General features: G+C 45.2%; 1 protein-coding gene across 4 annotated transcripts in view; it reads right to left on the reverse strand.

The window, feature by feature from the left end:
* Positions 1-5,861: 5,861 nt before the first annotated feature.
* LOC147903256 (uncharacterized) overlaps positions 5,862-22,624 on the reverse strand; it is a 29,467-nt gene continuing 12,704 nt past the window's right edge. For 2 of the 4 annotated variants that reach the window (XM_087373020.1, XM_087373021.1), the window contains exons 11-14: positions 8,219-9,885; positions 7,965-8,102; positions 7,163-7,833; positions 5,862-7,032 (exon numbers count right to left, since the gene is read on the reverse strand). In XM_087373020.1, the coding sequence (XP_087229146.1) occupies positions 6,928-7,032; positions 7,163-7,833; positions 7,965-8,102; positions 8,219-9,885 (2,581 nt within the window). In that variant the 3' untranslated portion in view covers positions 5,862-6,927. The remainder of the gene's footprint in view (positions 7,033-7,162; positions 7,834-7,964; positions 8,103-8,218; positions 9,886-22,624) is intronic. The other 2 variants (XM_087373022.1, XM_087373023.1) reach the window with 2 other exon arrangements.

Here is a 22,624-nt window from a genome sequence, read left to right on the forward strand (position 1 = left end):
ACTCTGAATATTTCTCTCCCCAGTGGAGAACTTGGGGCAGTCCATGATGTCCTGCATGTCCCTCAACTGGCCAAGAATCTCCTATCCGTGAGTGCACTTGATATTAGCGGCCTCATAACCAACTTTGACCAGGATCACTGTCTCTTACTTCACCGCGGCAAAATCTATGCCAGCAACATCAAAAGCGACGGATTATACATGCTTGATGCAACAACAAATTACCTAGTTCAGCCACACCACACCCTCGCAACGGTGGCCAAGGCTCAACATGACAGTCTTTGGCATTGTCACTTCAGCCACATTGGAACCCCAAAACTTAAGCTACTTGCGAACACTCCCTAGTTCGACTACCAACAAGGTTCCGATCTTGAATTATGCGCTAGCTGTGTCTTCGGCAAATAGCACAAAGAATCATTCATCCGGTACGAAGGGAATTGTGCTAGTAGACTCCTGGATCTTGTCCATACCGACGTCTACGGCCCCATATTGACACCCTCCATCGGTGGATCAAGGTATTTTGCCACCTCCATTGATAAATTTTCCCTCGCCCATAAAGATGAATAAAGATGACGTGCTCAACAAATTCATCGAATTCAAAGCTTTGCTCGAAAATCAAACCAGGCACAAAATTAAACGCCTTCGATCCGGCAATGCCACAACCATCAATTCAATCACCTCTGTCAGACTATTGTGATTCACTGTGAATTCATGATCCCCAACACGCCTGAGCAAAATGAGATCTCGAAATACAATAACCAGACCACCCTCGAAATGTCCAAATGTATGTTTCATCACGAGAATCTTTCGTAATTTCTGTGGACCGAGGCCGCCTCCACTACTATATACCTCCCCAACCATGTTCCCACCAAACCCATTGGTCTATGAGCTTTTGCATGGCAAACTTCGAGTCTTCAGGTGCCGCTTCTAGTCGACCACCGTTCAAAACTTGATCCATGCGACAAAGTAGGTGTGTTGGTTGGTTATACGAGCAATGGGCGTTCTTACATGCTATTCTATCCCCAAGATTGCTCCATGAATTTTCACAATGTGTTATTTGTGGAAGACAATTGCACATCCTACCACATGTCAACAATTGACAACACTCATGTGGCACCTCTAGTGGCCACTGTTGACATTAATAACCTCCGCCACCAACTTCTATTCCTCCATCCCTCGCACCTACTGTCGCCACTTGTCCCATCCACCATTTTGGCAAAGAACCACTCACCTCGCTCCAATTGGCCCATGCCACACACTCTCAATTTGAGATTGGCGAACCCAATTTGTCCATCATCCCACTGAATCTCCACCTGGGGCCCTTTGATGATGCCAATCAGGAGATTCCCCCTCCATCTTCCCATCGCTTCCCCATGCCTCCTCCCTGGACAACGTGGCATCGGAATCCGCTCCATCCAAAATCCACTTGGCACCTTCATCTGCAATCCCCTTGCGCCATTCTCCTCCCCGACCTCCTCCCCTCCTCCTCTTCGTCGATCTCCCCATTCTCGTATTCCCCCCCAACAATTTGACGAGCAGTCCTTTGTTGCTCACGTCAGCCTACCATCAGACCTCACACTCTTCATGAAGCTCAAGCATTTGTTCACGCGCCACAATGGGAGGTTGCCATGGGCGAAGAGCTACTTCTCCATCTAGAAGGATCACACTTGGGATGAGGTCCAACTACCACCCAGACGGCGAGCCATTGGCACAAAATGGGTCTTCGACATGAAGTACACCCCGGATGGCACCATTTCCAAATTCAAAGCATACAGAGTCTCACGATGTAGACTGTTTGGGTACCTTTTCCCTAGTCATACGTATCGCCTCAATTCTCTTACTGATCCATGGACTACACGACACGAGATGCATATCCACCAACCTGATGTTCAGACAACCTTTCTACATGGTGATCTCCAGGAGGAAGTATACCTCCAACCCCCAACCGGTTTTCCTCAGATCGAAGGTACCATGCATCACTTGCACAATGGCTTTGTATGGCCTCAAGCAAACTTCACATTCCTAGTACATCAAGATAGATTCATACTTCCTAGAAAATGAATTCCATTGTTGCTAGAGTAAATCTAGTTTGTATGTCTGCACTTCCAATGAATTCTTTCTTGTCGTGGCATGAATTCTTTCTTGTCGTGGCACTATACGTAGATGATCTCATTGAAATCTATAGCGACCTCCATCGAAAAACCATGCTCAAACGAGACATTTAATGACACTTCCCCATGACTGATTCAGGGCTACTCTACTATTGTCTCGGCATAGAGGTGCATCATCATTCTTCTCTTGCATCCACTTACCTACATCAGCACCGTTACATTGACTCAATGCTTACAGGTACTACATGTGCAATTGTGCACCCGCCAATACCCCGCTTGACCCCAATATCAAGTTCACTGCCAGCGTGTCACCCACCATAGCTAACAAAAGAGCATATATGGCCAATGTTCCATACCATAGTCTAGTCGAGCCATCGATGTATGCAATGGTCTACAAATGCTTGGATATCTCCATGGCAGTAACCAAGCTAGCCCAATTCATGATGAATCCGAGCATGCAACACTGGCAAGCAACAAAAAGAGTCCGTCAAATCGAAAGGGGACCTCTACAATTGGCATTTGTTATCACCCCACGATTGCCCAATTGCTCGACTATGCGAATTTCAATTGGGCTGGAGACAATGATGACAGGTGATAAACCAACAAATTTGTCTACTTGCTCGTGGGAGGACTTGCAACACCATTATGTTTGGGATCTCGTCCAACGGGTAGCCTTGCAATTGCACTATTGTAACACAACCAATATGTTGGCGGACCTATTTACCAAATCCTTCGCTAAAGATCACTTTCAACTTTTGCACTCTGGTATTGGTCTCAATCCCTAACCCTCAACCTTTGAATAAGAGAGTGGGATTGTGGGATAATCCACTCTGGCTGAGGATCTACTTGGATCTGAGCCCAGTTAGTTTGTTAGGATGTGTTTCACAAAAATAAAGCAATCTTTCAATGTCGTACTTATGATGAGTGTCAACAAATACGTCCTTTTGGTTGCCAACTTCGCTTTTCTTATTTGCTATTGGATTGATATTTTCTTATTTGCTATGGGATTGATAGCACCTGCAAATTAGTAAAGATGATTGATTGTTAATGTCTTAAAAAGCAACCAAACTCACTAATACTAATAACCTGTAAAAATTACAACATGATAATGCCTAGAATTTTTATTAAAACATATTTATGGTAACCTAATAATTAATCGGATTACTCAACATGCACGACTCGACTACAATCGTGTCCAACTCAACACGTACGCTGCAACTATTCTGTCCAATTCAACACGTACATCTTGACTACAATGCACGTTTTCAGGCATGTTCTAAGTTCCCCTCTGTGGCTTTTTAATTATGAGGTTCGAAGCTTTACACACACGACTTGAGTACAAAGTAGATTCCTGCAACCAACAACTTAAGTGCATCTAAAGTAATAGCCACGACACTGAGTATTTAGCAACGTACACAACTACTGCTGTGCTACTACCACAAGCTACCTTCATATGTCAGGTAAGAAGCGACTTCCAAGAAACACGCAACAAGCTACGAAGGCACAAAGAGTCATAGACCTATGCACTAGTAATGAATTGCTCGAAAGTAGTGAAAGACAAACATGCTTTTTGAGATTGATCAACAAAAACGACGAGTCGTCTCTAGGACAAGCAACCAAATTCACCTAGCACCTAGATTGTTTCTTCAAGGAAAGCAACCAACGTTTCCTCCACGAAGCAATTTCTCAACAATTTCTTCTTGCTGCCCTTCCAGGAAAAACTTCAACAAATCCTGCACAATCTAGCGATTCCCATATTCAAACCCCATGTAACCACCCGTATGAAATTCCATAAGGGGGTACCAGCAAACCAAAAGGCATCGATAGAAATCATCCATGTTCCACTCCCTAATCGCACCTCAACCAAAGGAAATTTCAGAATCAATGCAATGAGCAATTTCTCAACAATTTCTTCTTGCTGCCCTTCCAGGAAAAACTTCAACAAATCCTGCACAATCTAGCGATTCCCATATTCAAACCCGATGTAACCACCTATATGAAATTCCATAAGGGGGTACCAGCAAACCAAAAGGCATCGATAGAAATCATCCATGTTCCACTCCCAAATCGCACCTCAACCAAAGGAAATTTCAGAAAAGCAATTAATCAATGCAATGATTATGTCTCCTTGCAGTGTGCACCAACTAAGGAACCAAATCATCAGTTTTTCCTCAAAGAACTCAAGCAATCCAGTAGCGATCTCTCTCTTTAGGGGTGCACCATACTAGAAAGCTGAATCGACTACCTCAAAACTTGAGTGTATCTGATCATATATCAACACACTCATACGAATGGCAAGCAAGTAGCACACATCGTTTCAAATTGCAACAATGCCATTCAAGCAATGATTCAAGGCATGAAGACAACTAGAATATGGGGCTAGACTAATCATTGTGGCTAGCATCACGATAGCATATGGCAATGATTGATGTGAGAAAAGGAAGACTCGAAGACTGAGCAATCAAAAACACATGCAGCACAAGAAAGACAACTCAATCCAATGCAAGAAAGCTAAGTGACAGTCACCAGTGATAAACAAGCAAAAAGCCTTTGCTACTCTGAATCGAAAGTAATTTGGATCATGAGACCACATGGAGATTAGGGAGTGTTCAAGAAAGGAAAAGAGAGAGGAAGGGGGCGGCGGGGGGGGGGGGGGGGGGGGGGGTGGTAGGGGGGGGTAAAGTAAAGACATGATCAAAGGAGAAATTGTTTTCTCATATCAACACCTAACGCGTGTTCACATAGATGTAGTTTCACTTTCACTTATAAGCACCTGTTTTGAAGAGAACCACATAAGATACGTTAGCTAACTGACTTTTTTCAAAGGTACTTTGCAAGCCTAGTTTAGAAAACTATGGGCACCGATTTATTCTTCAACCACCCCAACCTCATTTTTTAGAGCCTCTCTGTGTCTCTCTCTCTCTCACACACACACACACCTCCCTCTCTCTCTCTCTCTCTCTCTCTCTGTATCCCCCCCCCTCTCTCTCTCTATCACTCACACACACACACACACACATCTGTATCCCCCCCCCTCTCCCTCCCCTCCCACCTCTCTCTCTCTCTCTCTCTCTCTCTCTCACACATACACACACATATCTGGTATCCCCCCGCCCCCCCCTTTCCCTCCCTCCCTCTCTCACACATCTCTCTCTCTCTCTCTCTCTCTCTCTCTCTCTCTCTCTCTCACACACACACACACACACACACCTCTCCCCCTCTCTCACACACATCTGGTATTCCCTCCCTCCCTCCCTCCCTCTCTCTCTCTCTCTCTCTCTCTCTCTCTCACACACACACACACACACACATCTGGTATTCTCATTTCCACTAAACCACAAGTGCCTACCAAGTATTCAATGCCCTCATTTGGGACAGCCATTCATCCACCAGTTTAAGAAACTTCCCAACTGTTGTGCATAGTAAGGATCCATTGCGAAGGCATTCCCATTGATTGAATCAACAAGTGCTCTCACTCGCACTAGGAATCCATTGTTTTTAATAGAGTAAAGCACAAACTTGGCTACTTTAAAGCATTTGCAAATCTCGAATCCATACAATCTAGGTGCAGCAGAGCCTTCCACCCATCACTACAAAAACGTGCCTTGGGTTACCCCTTCTCTTGGGGAGAATGTCAGGTTGCAAACATTAAGCCCAAAGCAAAACATTATACAAGCAATTCCTATGCACCATACAGAAAACAGTCGTGATCTTTCCAATCTCCAGATAAAGCTGCACCACCGGCTAAAGCAGTGATAAAAAATAAGAGGGCTTATTAACAGTTTTGCTTACAAGGTGGAACTGGTCAGCGGTATCCACATCTGAGAGGGCCACAACCACTTTCAGACCACATACAAACAAATATGCACAAACGCCTTAGTTTGAATACAAGCAGAAACCACCACTCCTTTAGATTGACAAGAAGATTCTACTGCTCCTGCTTCAAGCCAGAACCCAATCGGTATGCAAGCAGTCCTGATTCAAGCAAGTCCAAGAGGTTGCCGAAACGACATCCCATGGAGACACATTAAGTATGAGCTCCCAACATGCTGCTTTAAGTGTTACAATATCTTCCTTCACATTCAAATCCCAAAGTTTGCTATTTTACTTTTGTCCTCAGTTTGTACTGCATCACGCTTGAAAGGTGGAAGCTTTTAACAAGACCGCTTCTTTGACGTAATTTAGCATAGAGAAGATCGCCTCAATTCATCTGTTGTTAGCACTCAGGTATTTCTCGTCACTGATTATGCAGAAAATTGCAGGAGTGCAAATACAAGCTGTCCTGTTCTCAAGCATGCAAAGTGACAAGGGGCAGACCTCACAAACTCTGTCCAGTGGCAGGCTGGCAGCATTGGTGCGACAATCAGACGTGCAGATCACCCAAAGTACACAAAGATTCGTCGCAACGAAGTATCCACCACAAGGTTAGCACTAGAAATTCGACTAACCAATCAGGTCCTTGACCATCACTAGTAAAAGTTTTCCAGTGCCCTGTTGAAAGCTCATTGGCAACAGCAGTATTTAACAAGCACCTGATTTGGATACCAAAATGGCCAGCAAAGGGCAAGATTATTTCTCCACTTTTCAACCACAGTGAAGTGCGTCTCTTTGCTGCTGAAAACAAGATGAGTACCTCAACAAATTGTTCCCCTCCGAGATTACGTGAACTTTCCCTGCTCCTTTTGGCATTCAATAAACCAGACAAAAGTTCCAAGGATTGCCCCCATTGCTCGAACTGGCTTAAAGGTTGTAGCAGTTACAAGCTGGCACTTGCAAACCTTGCCACCTGAAAATCTATTTATCAAAGAGGTTCATGACCTCAATTCTGCAGAAAGTATCTGTTACTCCTTGCATTGCTGAAGGGCCCTTGGTCATCATGTCCAGTTACCGAAACAGCATCACCAAAATACTTTGACCCTAGCTCCTGCACAGCATCATTGACAAACATGCCTAGCTTACAATACGCTATAGCCAGAAAGACAAAGGCAAGCGCAACACACAACAGATAACAGAAAACTACATTCTCTACAAAGACTGTAGGGATGAGAACTTACCTTGGTCAAGGCTAGCTCTTCAAGGCGACTTTGAAGAACCCTGTCCAGTGACATTTGAGGCCTATTCATATGCCCTACTGTATCATTGACCAACCGCTTGGTTCCTGTGTTTACCTCAGTGCTGGGAGTCAATCTGTTCCAGTCATGCCAAGCACTTCCAGGAGACTCTTGAAATCTAAAATGTGGGACATCATGTCCATAACCTGGGTCTTGAATTCCAACATGAGAGACACCAGATCCCATCACATCTTGATATTGTCCAACTAACCTGGGTGGATTCATAACTTCATTGAAGGTTGGTGGAAACAAAGATGGTAATGACATATCTGGCTCCTGATTTGTGAAACCAAGTTGAGAAACAGAATTCATACCACCAAAGTTTCCATATAAGTGCCTCTGATGATTTTGGAAATGTGAATCAAAATCCAGTGGTCTGGGCTGCTGTGACAAAGGAGAAGCTAAGCTGGGTGATTGTGGGAAAAAACCAGATAGGGGAGGATTGCCTGCAAAAGGTACTGTTGGCCTCATGCCAGATGGTAACTTTCCTCTTCCAACAGCCATGATTGCAGGGTCAAGAAATTCAACATCGCTTGAAGTATTGACTGCTTCCAAAGGGCTATGATTACCAGTTGCTATGACATATCTGGAAGATCCTGAATCTTGGTTAGCATCTGCACAAGCACAACTAGTCAATTATAAAAACACAGGCTGTCCATAGCCCTACTTCCTTCCCATTCTGTCCCTATGCATGCCCCCCAAAAGAACCACCAAAGAAAGAAAGAAAACAAAGAAATAAGTTGACCTGTACTTTTCCTGGATTCTAATGGCCTGCTCTGCACAGGAAACCCAGGAGGGAAACCTGCAGAGACCCTTGCAGATGAAAATCCAGGCGGAGCACTCATGGAACTCTTAGAAGTTGAAATTGAAGATATTGCTGTCCCTACCACACCAACACAAAAAGATGAAAACAAATCTCAGAGTAGAACCATCGCGTCTTTTTTACAAGTTAATCTACAAAGCATGCATCTATCTCTAAGCTGTGGTTTATTCTCTTACCACAAGATTCTGCTGAAGTGCCACTGCAACTGGCCTTGTTCAAAAGCTTATCACCAAAAGAAGATGATGTGCCATCAACTGAAAATTCACCCAAGCGGACTGCATCAATGCTATCTGGTTTCATACTGTACCTTTCAACAGACATTTGTCTGTCATTTCCATGCACAAATGTAGATGCAGACGTGTGAGACATGCTTCGGCCTGAAGAGGGAGTTTCCTCTACTGATTCTTCCAGTCTGGCAAAGTGAAACCGTGATTGTTTGTTGCTCGGTGATTTCCACGAGCTGGTCTCTTTCAAATGTGAAGAAGAAGGAGAAGTGATTTGTTTCCCATTAAACAATAGTTGTGCCAAATCCTGAGGATTTCCATCGGTCCATATGTCAAATCCTGTTGCAAACATATCTGAAATAAGTTGATGTTCCCCACTGCCCTTAGTTGAATCCTTGTCGGATTCCCACTGCTCCTTAAAATCCACCTTCTCTGTACTAGTTCCAGAGTACAAAGATCCTTCTATAGACAACTTCCCTCCACCATTCACCACACATGATGATAAATCCTCATTAACACTGCTTCTCAGGGACTCAAAAGCAAGACCAGTCGGTGAGGCGTCTATACATGGACCTGATGATGCATGGGATCGAGAGTTGTCCTTGTTTCCACATGGTATAGCCAGCATATTGCTGGAGATGTCAGCATTAAGATGAATACTCAGTCCACCAACACTTAAGGACCTTGCCTGCATTGGGTCATTAGCTGTATTTGCAGGATGACTAGGTGTATTCATCTGTGCAAAGATGTGTGGAACTACAGCAACCTCAGAAATTCCAGAAATTATCTGCTTTGCATGGTCTAAGGAATCTTGCACAACATTTCCTGAACCACTACTTGCAGGCCTATCACTAATGTCAAAATTCAATGACAACGTCCCACAGGAAGGCAGGATCTCACACTCCACAGCAGATTGGGTTACACCTTCACCTATCTGTGAGCTTTCGGATGATGTTATACTTGATGGTCCAATCAAATCAACGTTGTCTTTGAAACTGTCACGAGAGGGGGATGTCCAACTGCATTCTCTCTCTTCCAAAATATCTGCTACATTTTTACCATCAACCTCAGTAGAGGCATTTAGAAATACTGAAGATACTGGATCCATTAAAGTTAATGCCTTGACAGCTTTGGCATCGGGATCAATGCTTTCTCCAGGACTTGAACAGCTGGCTGCACAACCTAGCCCATCTTCAGCAACTTCATTTTTCTCTTTTCCCACCCACCCATCTACACACGAACTAGTTCTTGTGTCGATACAAGAAACCATTCTGGTGTCTACCCCTATAGGACAGACTCCTGATTCCGCCATCATTGAAGAGACAGCAAGGGAATCGCTTCCTTGTAAAAGTCTAGCTGTAGCAGCTGCAGATGCAGAAAAGGGCATATTAGCCCCCTCTGTAATCTTAGCTTTCATATTTTTTACATCACCATATTGGTTTATAGTCGATGTCTGCGGTGGCTGCCCATTTGTAGACATTCCGTAAATTCCCAGCCCAGTTGGAGCAGGCATTGCATTCACAACTGGTCCTGTGGCTATTTTCATCTTGGTAGAGACAGAACCTGCACCATTTCTTCCCTGAGTAGCCCTTGCAGGGGAAGAGCTTGAGCGAGAGCCCCTGAGATTACCAGTTTAGCATTAGAAACGTGTTAAAATGAAAGCCATGGAAAAAAGAATCTGTAAGATTCAATCTAATCCTGAAAATCTCGAAATGTGCTGCATATTCAAACACACAAGAACGTATAACACCTAAGTTACAATAGCAAGGAACCAACTGATACAGAATAGGTTCCCCAGACACTGTTGGGATATTGAACACCAAATGTCCCTAGCGATCCATGTCTAAGATGCATCAAATAAACAAAAGGGAAAGATAGCACGAAAAAAAGAAGATAGGAAGAAGGTGACTAAGCAAAAATAAACAAACAATCCAAGAAACAAAAGAGACCAAAAAACAGGAATAAAATCCCTCTCTCTCTCTCTCTCTCTTGGAGACTCTCTGAGACAGCAAGCAAGCTGAGCACCTGGCTGCCCACACAACAGGTCATCAGAAACACATGCATGGCTATTTGTTAGAAATCACATAACAGAGGGTGCCCACAGCAGAAGACTGATAGATAGCCCAGGAATTCACACAGAAATCACTAACTTAGTACTCAACATACATATGTGCAAGCCAGTAAATAGACAATGCTCCAACAGAGATATAGAACCAACAAAATATATTTCCATCCAAAAGGACACAATACAAGGAGTCCGAATCATGGTCCTCTGTTTTTACCAAAAGGTGTTGTCCTACTACCTCCACGACATTCTAGATCCTTAAGCCTGTGTGCTCCTCGTCAAGCTTCTGTAGACTTTAGTCACCATGCCTTGATCCCTGCACCTTGCTGCCCTGAATGTCAGCCTAGGTGTGCAGCCCCTTCCTGAGCTATATCTACAGTTCCTCGGCACTTGTCCTTCTGGATGTAGGCCCAAAGACTGCTCCAGTTTGCTCCTGATCTGCTATTCTTATGAGCCCTGAAGGCTCCCTTTATATTGAGCTGAATGCCCTCCATGTGGACCAGACCCAGGCACCCCAAACTCACTGGTCTGTCCAGCAGACCCTGGTTGGGGCTCATTTCTTGAGGTGCGGCAGGATTCCCTGGCCATGTGGCATCCAGCATTGTGCCACTGTATATCTATAAGTTATGGACGCTGGGGGAGGTCGAGACAAAGGAGCACTCCTCATGTGCCTACATAGCCTACTCTGAGGTCAAGGACAATACCATTGCCTCTTACAAGAAGGGCACGGCTTTGGTTCACTCTCACGCTTAATCCACTTCCAAGTTCAAGTCTTTGTCGGCCTCTATCTAATTGAGATGTGATGGCATAGAGAGGCACTATTGAGACAGATCACACAACAGCAAGAGGTGACTACGCCACAGGACGCTCAGGTAGACCTGGCACTCACGAACTTTTATGCATTGAGTCCACTCCGGGACATAGTGGTGTGGACGAGGACGAGCTACTAGGACATAGTAGATCAACAAGGAGAGACAATGCAACGCTATCGAGTCAAAGATGCAAAGACCACACACAATACAGATAAGGACTAGAGCACGCACGACGAGGTCCGGTCTGTCTCAACCCTCCTCAAAGAAGGCCGCCGAAGATAAGGCATCACTCTTGATACTAGAGAGGGAGATCAACAATCACACAAAGGCACAAGGATAGCGGACTCTCGGGCAAGCAGGCCTCTGACGACAGCACTCCACATCTTCACCTTGAGGGCCATCATTGAGGAGGGTGAAATCGACGCGCCAGAAAGTCTATGCTTGCTTTGTGAACTTTCGAAATGCCTTCGACTACCCAGAGAGCAGCGGATAGGCTATGCACAGTTGGGGCAATTGAGATACCGACATGACACCACTACTGGACAAGGGACACAGGGATCTCACATACGACAAGAGACCAGGGCACGCACGATTGAGGTTCGACCTATCTCAGCTCTCCTTAGAGGCGACCGACAGAGACATGGCATCACAGTTGACATAGCCCATGCAGATACGTCAGCTCTTTGCATCACATCAGAGAGCTATCACGGAGCCTGAATACATGGAGCCGGATCACGTTCTTGGAGCATTAGCTCTGAGCACCTGACGCCCTCATGCCTCACTCCTGCTGCACACTACTTGGCTATTTTGACTTGATATGTTGGACTACATTAGTATTTCAGTTTGTGGGTTTTTCTAGTACTCAATGTCACGATCTGTGACGTATTCCTCTCTATTTCTAGACTTATGGATGGTTTGATGAATGGACACTTGTGGAAGGGTATGCCCTTTCGACGGGACACTTCCTAAGGCACAACCCTATGCCCTTTCGACGGGACACTTCCTATGAGGCACAACCCTTCACAAGAGACATTCTATTGAAGAGATATTCCTATTGTAATGTACCCTCTCATCAAGGGTCACACCCTTCACAAGGGGTACACACCTCTTCATGCACATACACTTTGGAGTACACACCTTTTCATGTGTGACTCTTCACTCTCTATATAAGAGAGGCCCAATTGTATGGATGACACACTACAAACACTCAAGCAATACAAATATTCCTTGTTCTCTGCTATTTCAGTCTCCTTTCTGTTCCTTAGCACATTTCTAAATATAGTAAAACTAGGATTTCTTACAGTGGTATCAGAGCAAATTTCGCTCCTGCCTGTAGGAAATGCCCCCCACCTTCTAGCGCCTATCTGATACATCTCTTTCCACTAGAAGGATATTCGTGCACATTGTGCATGGAAGAGATGGAGAGAATAAGCGTAAACATTTTTAGCGCCAACCCTGCCTAAAGTCATCAATGGCCTCTCCATCTCCCACACATCACGAGTTGATGTGAATGGACACGACAAAGATCGTGTCTTTTCATGTGCTTGGGCTGTCCCAAAACCAAGGGACGCACCTTTTCCACCATCGGACACACCTTTTGATGAAGAGTCTTGACTCCTCACCCAAGGGACACACCCCATCGTGGAAAAAGGACACACCTCTTCATGTGGGGACACCCCTTTTAAAAACAGGGACACACCCCTGCCAGCCTGCAGTGCCAGATCAGCGCCAGTCCCTGCAAAGCCTGCAGCCTGGTTTCGCCAGCCTCCATCGTGATCCAGCCTGCAGCCTTTGATGCCTTTGACGCCTTTTATCGCAATCCAGCCTGCAGCCTGTTTCGCCATTGACAGCCTGCCCTCCCCCCCCCCCCCTATGTTTCGCCAGTCTTTATTGCGATCCAGCATTGGACATCTGCAGCCTGTTTCGTCATAGACAGCCTGCCTCCCCCTTTGTTGCGCTACATTATCTGCCAGATCAGCAGCAGTTCAGCCCTCCTCTCGCGATGAAGACAGCCTGTTAAAAGCGCCCTGTTCCTGTTTTCCAATCCGGACCAGCCAGGCCCCGATCTGCTCCTGGCAACCCACTGCAACATGGACCTCCGGACAGAAATCTGCAGGCCTTTTCTACGCAACAAATTGACAGATTAAATCAATGCCAGGTGGATTCTTTCCATTCTACTTTTAAGGATTCTCTTGTCATTATCCAATTACAGCAAATGAAAGACGCTCCCTTAAAGCATGGAAACCCCTGGTAATTCACCCGGCCTTTCAAGGACATCTCAGGCATTATCTACCACACAATATCGTGTTCAAATTGCACAACCAGCCCATTTCGGAGCTTTGGCATCGTGGGTCTTCTGTGTCACGTGCCCTCCTAGTGATTTGGACCACATCTTATATCTTCTGCATGAGGCACCTCAGTTACATTACTTCCTCAGCACAGTCCAGGTTGTGTTCCACGAGACACGAAGATACCCAAAACCCGATATTCCTAAGAGTTTGCTGTCCATCTTTGGAGAGAATTTTACCCCTCACCTTCGGCATCTCCAAGGTACTCTCCACCTCCTTTAGCTCCCAGATATCCTCCTATACAGGTTGTACCTTCCCCAAGACAGTATTTACACTCTGAAGGCACTCCTTCTCCTGGATCTCCTCCTTTTCCAACAGCAGCTCCTTATCCCTTCTCAGATCCGTGGACTCTGCAACCTACTCCTATACTCTCACGAGCAGTAACACCCCTTTCGGCATCACCAGTGTTACCTTAGACAGGACCTCCTTTACCAGATTTCCACGGGTGGTTCCATCCTGCCTCGCCTGCCCCCTCCAACATGAGCAACCTCACGGAGCAGCCCGAATCCTCTTCTAGGAATGGTACAAACTAGAGCGCAAGTTCATGCTTTTCTCACGGGGACCTCAGAGATGTCGCAATGCTCGCGTGCAGCCTCCCCAGAGATCAAAGACTCAAGTCCAAAAAAGACCCCTGAAGTCAACGTACAAGGCGAAACACTACTGCAACTTCAAATTTCCCAGCTTCAAAATGCATCTCCGACTTGGTCCAGAAAGTCCAACAACTTCAAGATTCTCGCAGTACCACCCATACAGAGGATGACGTGACGCAACCAGACGACTATGCGGATTCATTCCCACCTGAGGTAGAAAACACTGAACTACGTGCCCTCTACTGTTTACTTCAAGCTTCCAAAACTAAAAGACTTGACATCAAACTTTCGGAAGCCTACACTGGTCAACGCAATCGCCAAACAGTTGACCAATGGCTCGCAAAAATGCGCATGTATTTTGATACTGTTGACCTCACTGAAGGCAAAAAGGCAAAAAGATCGCCTTGGCAGCCTCCCAAAATGAAGAAATCCAAAGACAGGTGACCGAACTACTCGACAAAGGTCATATTCGGCCCAGTCGCAGCCCTTTCGGATCTCCTGTACTACTTGTGGAAAAAAAGAATAAGTCAATGCGCCTCTACATAGACTACCGAGCCCTCAACAAGCTCACTATCAAAAACAAGTATCCATTGCCTCGCATAGATGACATCTTCGATCAACTTCTACACGCAACACAATTCTCAAAGATTGAGTTCAGGTTATCATCAAATTCGCATACGAGAAGGCGATGAGTACAAGACAGCTTTTCGAACAAAGTATGGACACTATGAATGTTTGGTCATGCCTTTTGGGTTAAACAATGCCCCAGCCACATTCATGACACTAGGCCTTTCCTCGATAAGTTCGTCATCATTTACCTCGATGACATCCTCGTTTTCAGCAGATCCCTACATGAGCACAAACAACATCTTCACCAAATTTTTGAAGTTCTCCGTGCAAATTCTCTCTACATCAACATTGAGAAGAGTGAGTTCTTCAAGACCCAACTCGAATATTTGAAACATGTTATTTCAGCTCAAGGCATCTCTGTGGATCCCAAGAAGGTCGAGGTAATCCGAAACTGGCCTACTCCTAAGAATGTTCATGATGTCCGCTCTTTTCTCGGATTGGCAAACTTCTACCATACAAAGGTCTATCAGTTTTCCGAAATCGCAGCTCCTATGTCCGAATTATTGAAAAGCACAGCAGTTTTTCAGTGGCTTCCCGAAACAGAGTATAGTTTTCAACAACTCAAGCAAGCACTCACTACCACACCAGTTATGGCTATTGCTGACCCAAACCTTTCATTTGAGGTCATGACCGACGCTTCCAACATCGCTACAAGAGCAGTCTTGATGCAAGAAGGCAGAGTTATTGCTTTTGACAGCCATAAACATTCTGATATCCAAACCCGATACCCGGTTTATGATAAGGAGTTTCTTGCCGTTGTACACGCTTCTCGCTCTTGAAACATTATCTCATGGAAGCTGTCACGGGGGCGTGAAATTCTAAGTACTTTAATGTACTACAAGACCGTGACAACTTTGGTTTTAAAAGTCCAAGCGTGGGCTTAATAATGTGTAATTAAACGCGGCATGGTGCCTAGCACATAAGCGTAATTAATCCCTAGGCCCAAAGGCATTCCAAGGAATTAAAAGAGTGGTTGTTGGGAAATGATGATGTGGCATTTTTAATGGGCCATGTACCTTCAGTGGCCCCCCTAGAGTTCCAGGTGGCTCTAGTGCCTTCTACATGCTCCTTTGCCATTCCTGGACCTTCCTGGGCCTTCTAAACTTCACATGTGTGGTTTTCTCTCTCATCTCCTCCCTTTGTTGAGATTTTGGACTGGTTTTTCAGCCTCCTTCAGCTGAATTCCGTTTTTCTTCATAACTCCTCACCCGTTTGGATTCCTCGACTTCCATTTGGCCCGATGGCTTCCCCTCTGCCTCCCCTTCGTAGTGATACGCTTTTCCCTCCGTGCGTTTGGTAGAACGGGCAGAGCTGAGCACTTCTTTTGCTGGTCGAATTTGCAAAAGTGGCTTCTTCTAGACCTTTTTTTCTTCTACCGCCTCCTGGGCCTCTCCTCTTGCAAAGCTACAGCTTTCTGTTGAATTTCGAGTGGTCCGACGCGCTGGTTGACTGGTTTTTCTCAGTTTTGGAGGACTTTCCGGCAATGAAACTTCTCCAAAACCTTGTAAATGCATTCCTCTCTGAAGCACGCTTCTTTAGAGCCCAAGAACTCCCACTTCTTCGCGACAAAAGTGCTTCTTTTCGCATTTTTTAGTGGAATTCTTGTTGGTCGGCTCTTGTAAATGCTCTTTCTTCATGCCTTTGCACTCCTCTTTGGCTGAGAATGCAATTGGGCATTGGCTACTATGTCCTCTTGGCGATTGAGGACTTGGTTCGAGTTTTCAGGGCTTGGTGAGTTGTGATTTTGCTACTGCAATTTCTTTTTGCCATAAGCTATTGGTTGGCCTCGTGTGCCGCCTCTTTCTTGGCTCACAGGTGCCCAGGCTACTGTGCTACATGAGTCATTCTTTGGTTGGGTACTTTGCTGATTTTATTTTGGAGCTTTGAAAAGCTTTGTGAATGCCATCTGGAAACCACTCAAAGAGAGTGCAGCTGGGGTGCAGTGTGATTGCATCTGGACAGCCAATGGAATTACACTCGGAAAAGAGAATGCCTTTGGGTTGAGCCTACGGGTTAAGTGCACTTATGTGATGGTGTTATATGCTTGAAAGCCTTGCGAAGGCTTAGTGAATTGGGGCTGCGTGCTCAGTTGCAGGGAAGGTCTCCCAGATGCAACTTGTAATCATTTCACTGTGAAATATAAAGAAATACCGAAAGGGGCACCACGGTGTTTGGGGCCAATCGGGTGCACTTGTCTATGTCTATTGAGCAGGGGCATTCTAGCCTCCATCCCTTTTTCAATGGTTTTGTTTGTGAACAAATGGATAAATGCCAAATGATGATCATGCAATGGTTAATGGTTGTGATATATGCTTTGTGAGCTGTGAATAAGTGCTGAAGTGATTAAAGGTTTAGTTCCCCTGCCCTCTGAGTGATTAGAGGCCGGTTTCATTGGTTCCATTGCCAGGATACCACACACTCTTTCTCAAGAGGTGGGCCTCGGTAGTTTGGTGGAAGGATATCTTTGCTGCACTTTTTGACAGCTGAATATTACAACCATAAACATGGTGAGTACCCATGAGCAAGAGAGCTCCAGAACTCCTCAAAGGAGAAGGCAGGAAAGCCTTAATGATCCAGCTAGTGTACAGCTGCAAGGAGCACAACAAATGCCTTTTGAGCAGGCCACACATGAAGCTACAACTAAGCTCAACAGTGATACTAGTTCTAGCAGTGAGTCAGATGATGCTACTATGTTGAATGCACAGCTTGCAAGTGCAGTGACTGCTTTGACTCAGCTGGCTCAAAATTTGGCTCATATTGTGCAAACAAATGCCAAGAAGAAGAAGAAATCAAGAAAGCACAAGCACGGAAAGAGTGAGTACACACATGCATCAGCTTCTCATGGCGGACCGCACACTCATGCATCAGTTTCCCATGAGGGACAGCCATCAAAAATGACTCAAAAAGTGACTTCCAAGAGAGAGGAATCGCCCAAAAGAGCACTTGAGAAAGAGGTACAAAAAGTACATCCAGTGCAATAGTATGAGCAGCCAGCACAAGGCCTTGGTTTGGGTATTTCTACTCCTCAAAATAATAATGTGCAGTCCATAAATGTGGCTCAACCACCTCAGCCATATTTGAGGCAGCAACCTGAATATTTTGGTACAGATTCTATCTTTGATGCTATGTTGATTTCACCGCCAATTGGGCATAGAAAGCAAGCCATGTATGACAATGTGGGAATGCAGCCAGGCATGCAAGCCACAGCATATGCTCCCATGCCTAATGTTCAGCCAAGCATGGCTCTCCCTAGTGAAGGGAATGCTGCAAATATACAGCCATCTTTGGGACAGCCAATATCAAATGTATATAAAGAATTTAAGGATGGTGGTTCTCATGTCAAGTTTGATACATATAATGGAGTACAGGACAGGTACAAAGCCCTCACATTCCTTCAACAGTTTGATGCTGCATTTCTTGGGGGTTTGTTTACAGAAGCATCCAAGATGAGGAAGGTTGCCACATTTTTGAAAGGCAATGCACTTAAGTGGTACACTAACCTTATGCTTCATGGAGAGGCACCTGCTACTTGGCTGGAATTTAAGCAAGTGTTCTCTTCTACTTGGCTTACTCCAACTTTTGAAGTTGAAGTACTTTCACACTGGCATGACTTGTCATACAAACTTTGCAAGAATCTTGATGATTACACCAAGAGGTTTTGGGATGTTTTGCTGCCATTGAGCTCTTACAGGCATGTTTCTTTGAAAGAGCAAATAGAGAGGTACTGTTGTGGATTGCCTAGTGAGCTACGTGATTATTGCATCAAAACCAAGGTGGGTTCTATGACTCAATTAATTGAGAATGCAAGGACAGCATATGCATGGATGCAGGAGAAGAATTTGGCCTTTATGGACAGCAAGAAAGAAGACGACAAACGGGCTGCCAAACACCAGGATAAGGACATCAAATCTGAAAATAAAAATTACGGCAAACGACCGTTTCAAAAGGGAGGAAAAGCCCAATTCAAAGCTGGTCAAAGGCGTGGACAGCCTAATAAACAGCCCCGTACCGAGTTATCTGATGAAGAGAAAAAGTCACTCATGGAGCAAAACAAATGTTTTATATGCAAAGGAGAGGGACACCGCTCTTATGATTGCCCATTCAAGAAAAGAGACAGGTCAGATGATGATAAGAATGGTGATAAACAGGCTGATCGGAAGGGCAAAAAGCCTAAACCTTCTGCTGGACTTCTTCCAGATGTGATTGGGAGTTTGCCACATGCACATGATGAAGAGGGTAAAGTTATCCGTCGCTACTTGGTAAAATTTCAAAATTACCCATCACTTGATGCGAAATGGATGGAGGAAGGTGAACTGGTAGATTCACCTGGGATATTGCAGCTTTACCTTCATGCTTTCCAATTAGAGCCGACTGCGGTCCGGGCTCCTACAAGTAGTTCAGCAGAGCGAGCGTCTGGAGCATTACCTGATGTTCGAGAGGGGGGTAGCACCTCCACTCCCTCAGTACAGACGGGCTCACTATGATTTCATGAGGTCGCTTGATGACACTGTATGTTTCATCCGAGATACTGAGCTGACAGTATTTCTGCTGTGAGACTTCATGATATTGATGCATCTTGACTATTGATCGCCGAGGATCACATAGATTTTGAGCAGTATATATGGATGGATGCATGCCTCTCCTAGCCATATTTTCATTGTCTCTGTATACTATCGCTGCGGCTTTCTTGTATACTCTTTTATGCTATATTTCATGCTCGCTCCTATGTTTTGGGGAGTTTGCTGCTTCAAGAGAGGGGTATGTCACGGGGGAGTGAAACTCTAAGTACTTTAATGTACTACAAGACCGTGACAACTTTGGTTTTAAAAGTCCAAGCGTGGGCTTAATAATGTGTAATTAAACGCGGCATGGCTTAATAATGTGTAATTAAACGCGGCATGGTGCCTAGCACATAAGCGTAATTAATCCCTAGGCCCAAAGGCATTCCAAGGAATTAAAAGAGTGGTTGTTGGGAAATGATGATGTGGCATTTTTAATGGGCCCCCTAGAGGGCCATGTACCTTCAGTGGCCCCCCTAGAGTTCCAGGTGACTCTAGTGCCTTCTACATGCTCCTTTGCCATTCCTGGACCTTCCTGGGCCTTCTAAACTTCACATGTGTGGTTTTCTCTCTCATCTCCTCCCTTTGTTGAGATTTTGGACTGGTTTTTCAGCCTCCTTCAGCTGAATTCCGTTTTTCTTCATAACTCCTCACCCGTTTGGATTCCTCGACTTCCATTTGGCCCGATGGCTTCCCCTTTGCCTCCCCTTCGTAGTGATATGCTTTTCCCTCCGTGCGTTTGGTAGAACGGGCAGACCTGAGCACTTCTTTTGCTGGTCGAATTTGCAAAAGTGGCTTCTTCTGGACCTTCTTTTCTTCTACCGCCTCCTGGGCCTCTCCTCTTGCAAAGCTACAGCTTTCTGTTGAATTTCAAGTGGTCCGACGCGCTGGTTGACTGGTTTTTCTCAGTTTTGGAGGACTATCCGGCGATGAAACTTCTCCAAAACCTTCTCAATGCAGTCCTCTCTGAAGCACGCTTCTTTTAAGCCCAAGAACTCCCACTTCTTCGCGACAGAAGTGCTTCTTTTCGCATTTTTCAGTGGAATTCTTGCTGGTCGGCTCTTGTAAATGCTCTTTCTTCATGCCTTTGCACTCCTCTTTGGCTGAGAATGCAATTGGGCATTGGCTACTATGTCCTCTTGGCGATTGAGGACTTGGTTCGAGTTTTCAGGGCTTGGTGAGTTGTGATTTTGCTACTGCAATTTCTTTTTGCCATAAGCTATTGGTTGGCCTCGTGTGCCGCCTCTTTCTTGGCTCACAGGTGCCCAGGCCACTGTGCTACATGAGTCATTCTTTGGTTGGGTACTTTGCTGATTTTATTTTGGAGCTTTGAAAAGCTTTGTGAATGCCATCTGGAAACCACTCAAAGAGAGTGCAGCTGGGGTGCAGTGTGATTGCATCTGGACAGCCAATGGAATTGCACTCGGAAAAGAGAATGCCTTTGGGTTGAGCCTACGGGTTAAGTGCACTTATGTGATGGTGTTATATGCTTGAAAGCCTTGCGAAGGCTTAGTGAATTGGGGCTGCGTGCTTAGTTGCAGGGAAGGTCTCCCAGATGCAACTTGTAATCATTTCACTGTGAAATATAAAGAAATACCGAAAGGGGCGCCACGGTGTTTGGGGCCAATCGGGTGCACTTGTCTATGTCTGTTGAGCAGGGGCATTCTAGCCTCCATCCCTTTTTCAGTGGTTTTGTTTGTGAACAAATGGGTAAATGCCAAATGGTGATCATGCAATGGTTAATGATTGTGATATATGCTTTGTGAGCTGTAAATAAGTGCTGAAGTGATTAAAGGTTTAGTTCCACTGCCCTCTGAGTGATTAGAGGCCGGTTTCAGGAGCCGACTCGGTGGTCAAGACAGACCATCACTCTCTAAAGTATATCTTTACTCGGCCAGTCATGAACGCTTGACAAGCACGCTGGACGACCTTCTGTATTATCAAGATCACATCTGTGTAACACATGACAAGGATGTTCGACGTCTTTTGTTAAAAGAGCATCATGTAGTTCCTTATGCTGCCCATCCAGGCATCAACAAGACTTTTAGGTTACTCAGTGCAACATAATATTGGCCTCAGATGAAAAGCGACGTCATCAAAATGGTTACATCTTGCTTCTTAAAAAAGATCTGGACGACTCCGACGCTACTTGGCAATCTGATGAAGACTTACAGCAGTACCCTGACATTTTACAGCAGTATTTTCAGAATTTACAGTGATATTTTCTACATCAATTCATTATCTTCACCAGGGTCTTATTTTGAGTGGGAGGGGATGTCACGATATGTGACGTATTCCTTTTTCTATTTCTAGACTTATGGATGGTTTGATGAATGGACACTTGTGGAAGGGTATGCCCTTTCGACGGGACACTTCCTATGAGGCACAACCCTTCACAAGAGACATTCTATTGAAGAGACATTCCTATTGTAATGTACCCTCTCATCAAGGGTCACACCCTTCACAAGGAGTACACACCTCTTCATGCACATACACTTTGGAGTACACACCTTTTCATGTGTGACTCTTCACTCTCTATATAAGAGATGCCCAATTGTATGGATGACACACTACAGATACTACAAACACTCAAGCAATACAAATATTCCTTGTTCTCTGCTATTTCAATCTCCTTTCTGTTCCTTAGCACATTTCTAAATATAGTAAAACTAGGATTTCTTACACTCAACAAGGGCCTTAGCGAGCCCTTCGCTCCAGCCCACAGTGGCTTGTATGAGTTTACATTGATTTCCGCACTTTTGTCCCATAGGACCATGAGGCCTCTCGCAGACGTCAATCTCTCTCTCTCTCTCTCTCTCTCTCTCTCTCTCTCTCTCTCTCCCCCCCTCCCTCCTCCCCCCCCCCTCTCTCTCTCTCTCTCTCTCTCTCCCTCCCTCCCTCCCTCCCCCCTCCCCCCCGCTCTCTCTCTCTCTCTCTCTCTCTCTCTCTCTCTCTCTCACACGTGTATGCTTCCACACTGCACCACTCTCACAAAAGGAAACCGTAAAAGCTATTTGGAATGAGTTGTGACAATGTCAAGTGAGTTTTTATGGTCTTTAAAAATCTCTCTCTCTCTCTCTCTCTCTCTCTCTCTCTCACACACACACACACACGCGTGTATGCTTCCACACTGCACCACTCTCACAAAAGGAAACCGTAAAAGCCATTTGGAATGAGTTGTGACAATGTCAAGTGAGTTTTTATGGTCTTTAAAAATCTCTCTCTCTCTCTCTCTCTCTCTCTCTCTCTCTCTCTCTCTCTCTCTCTCTCTCACACACACACACACGCGCGCGCGCACGCACACGCGTGTATGCTTCCACACTGCACCACTCTCACAAAAGGAAACGGTAAAAG

Source organism: Dipteris shenzhenensis, chromosome 3 (assembly GCF_047967505.1).
Source record: "Dipteris shenzhenensis isolate YYH24624 ecotype China chromosome 3, Dip_SZ_1.0, whole genome shotgun sequence".
NCBI classification, from domain to species: Eukaryota; Viridiplantae; Streptophyta; class Polypodiopsida; order Gleicheniales; family Dipteridaceae; genus Dipteris; species Dipteris shenzhenensis.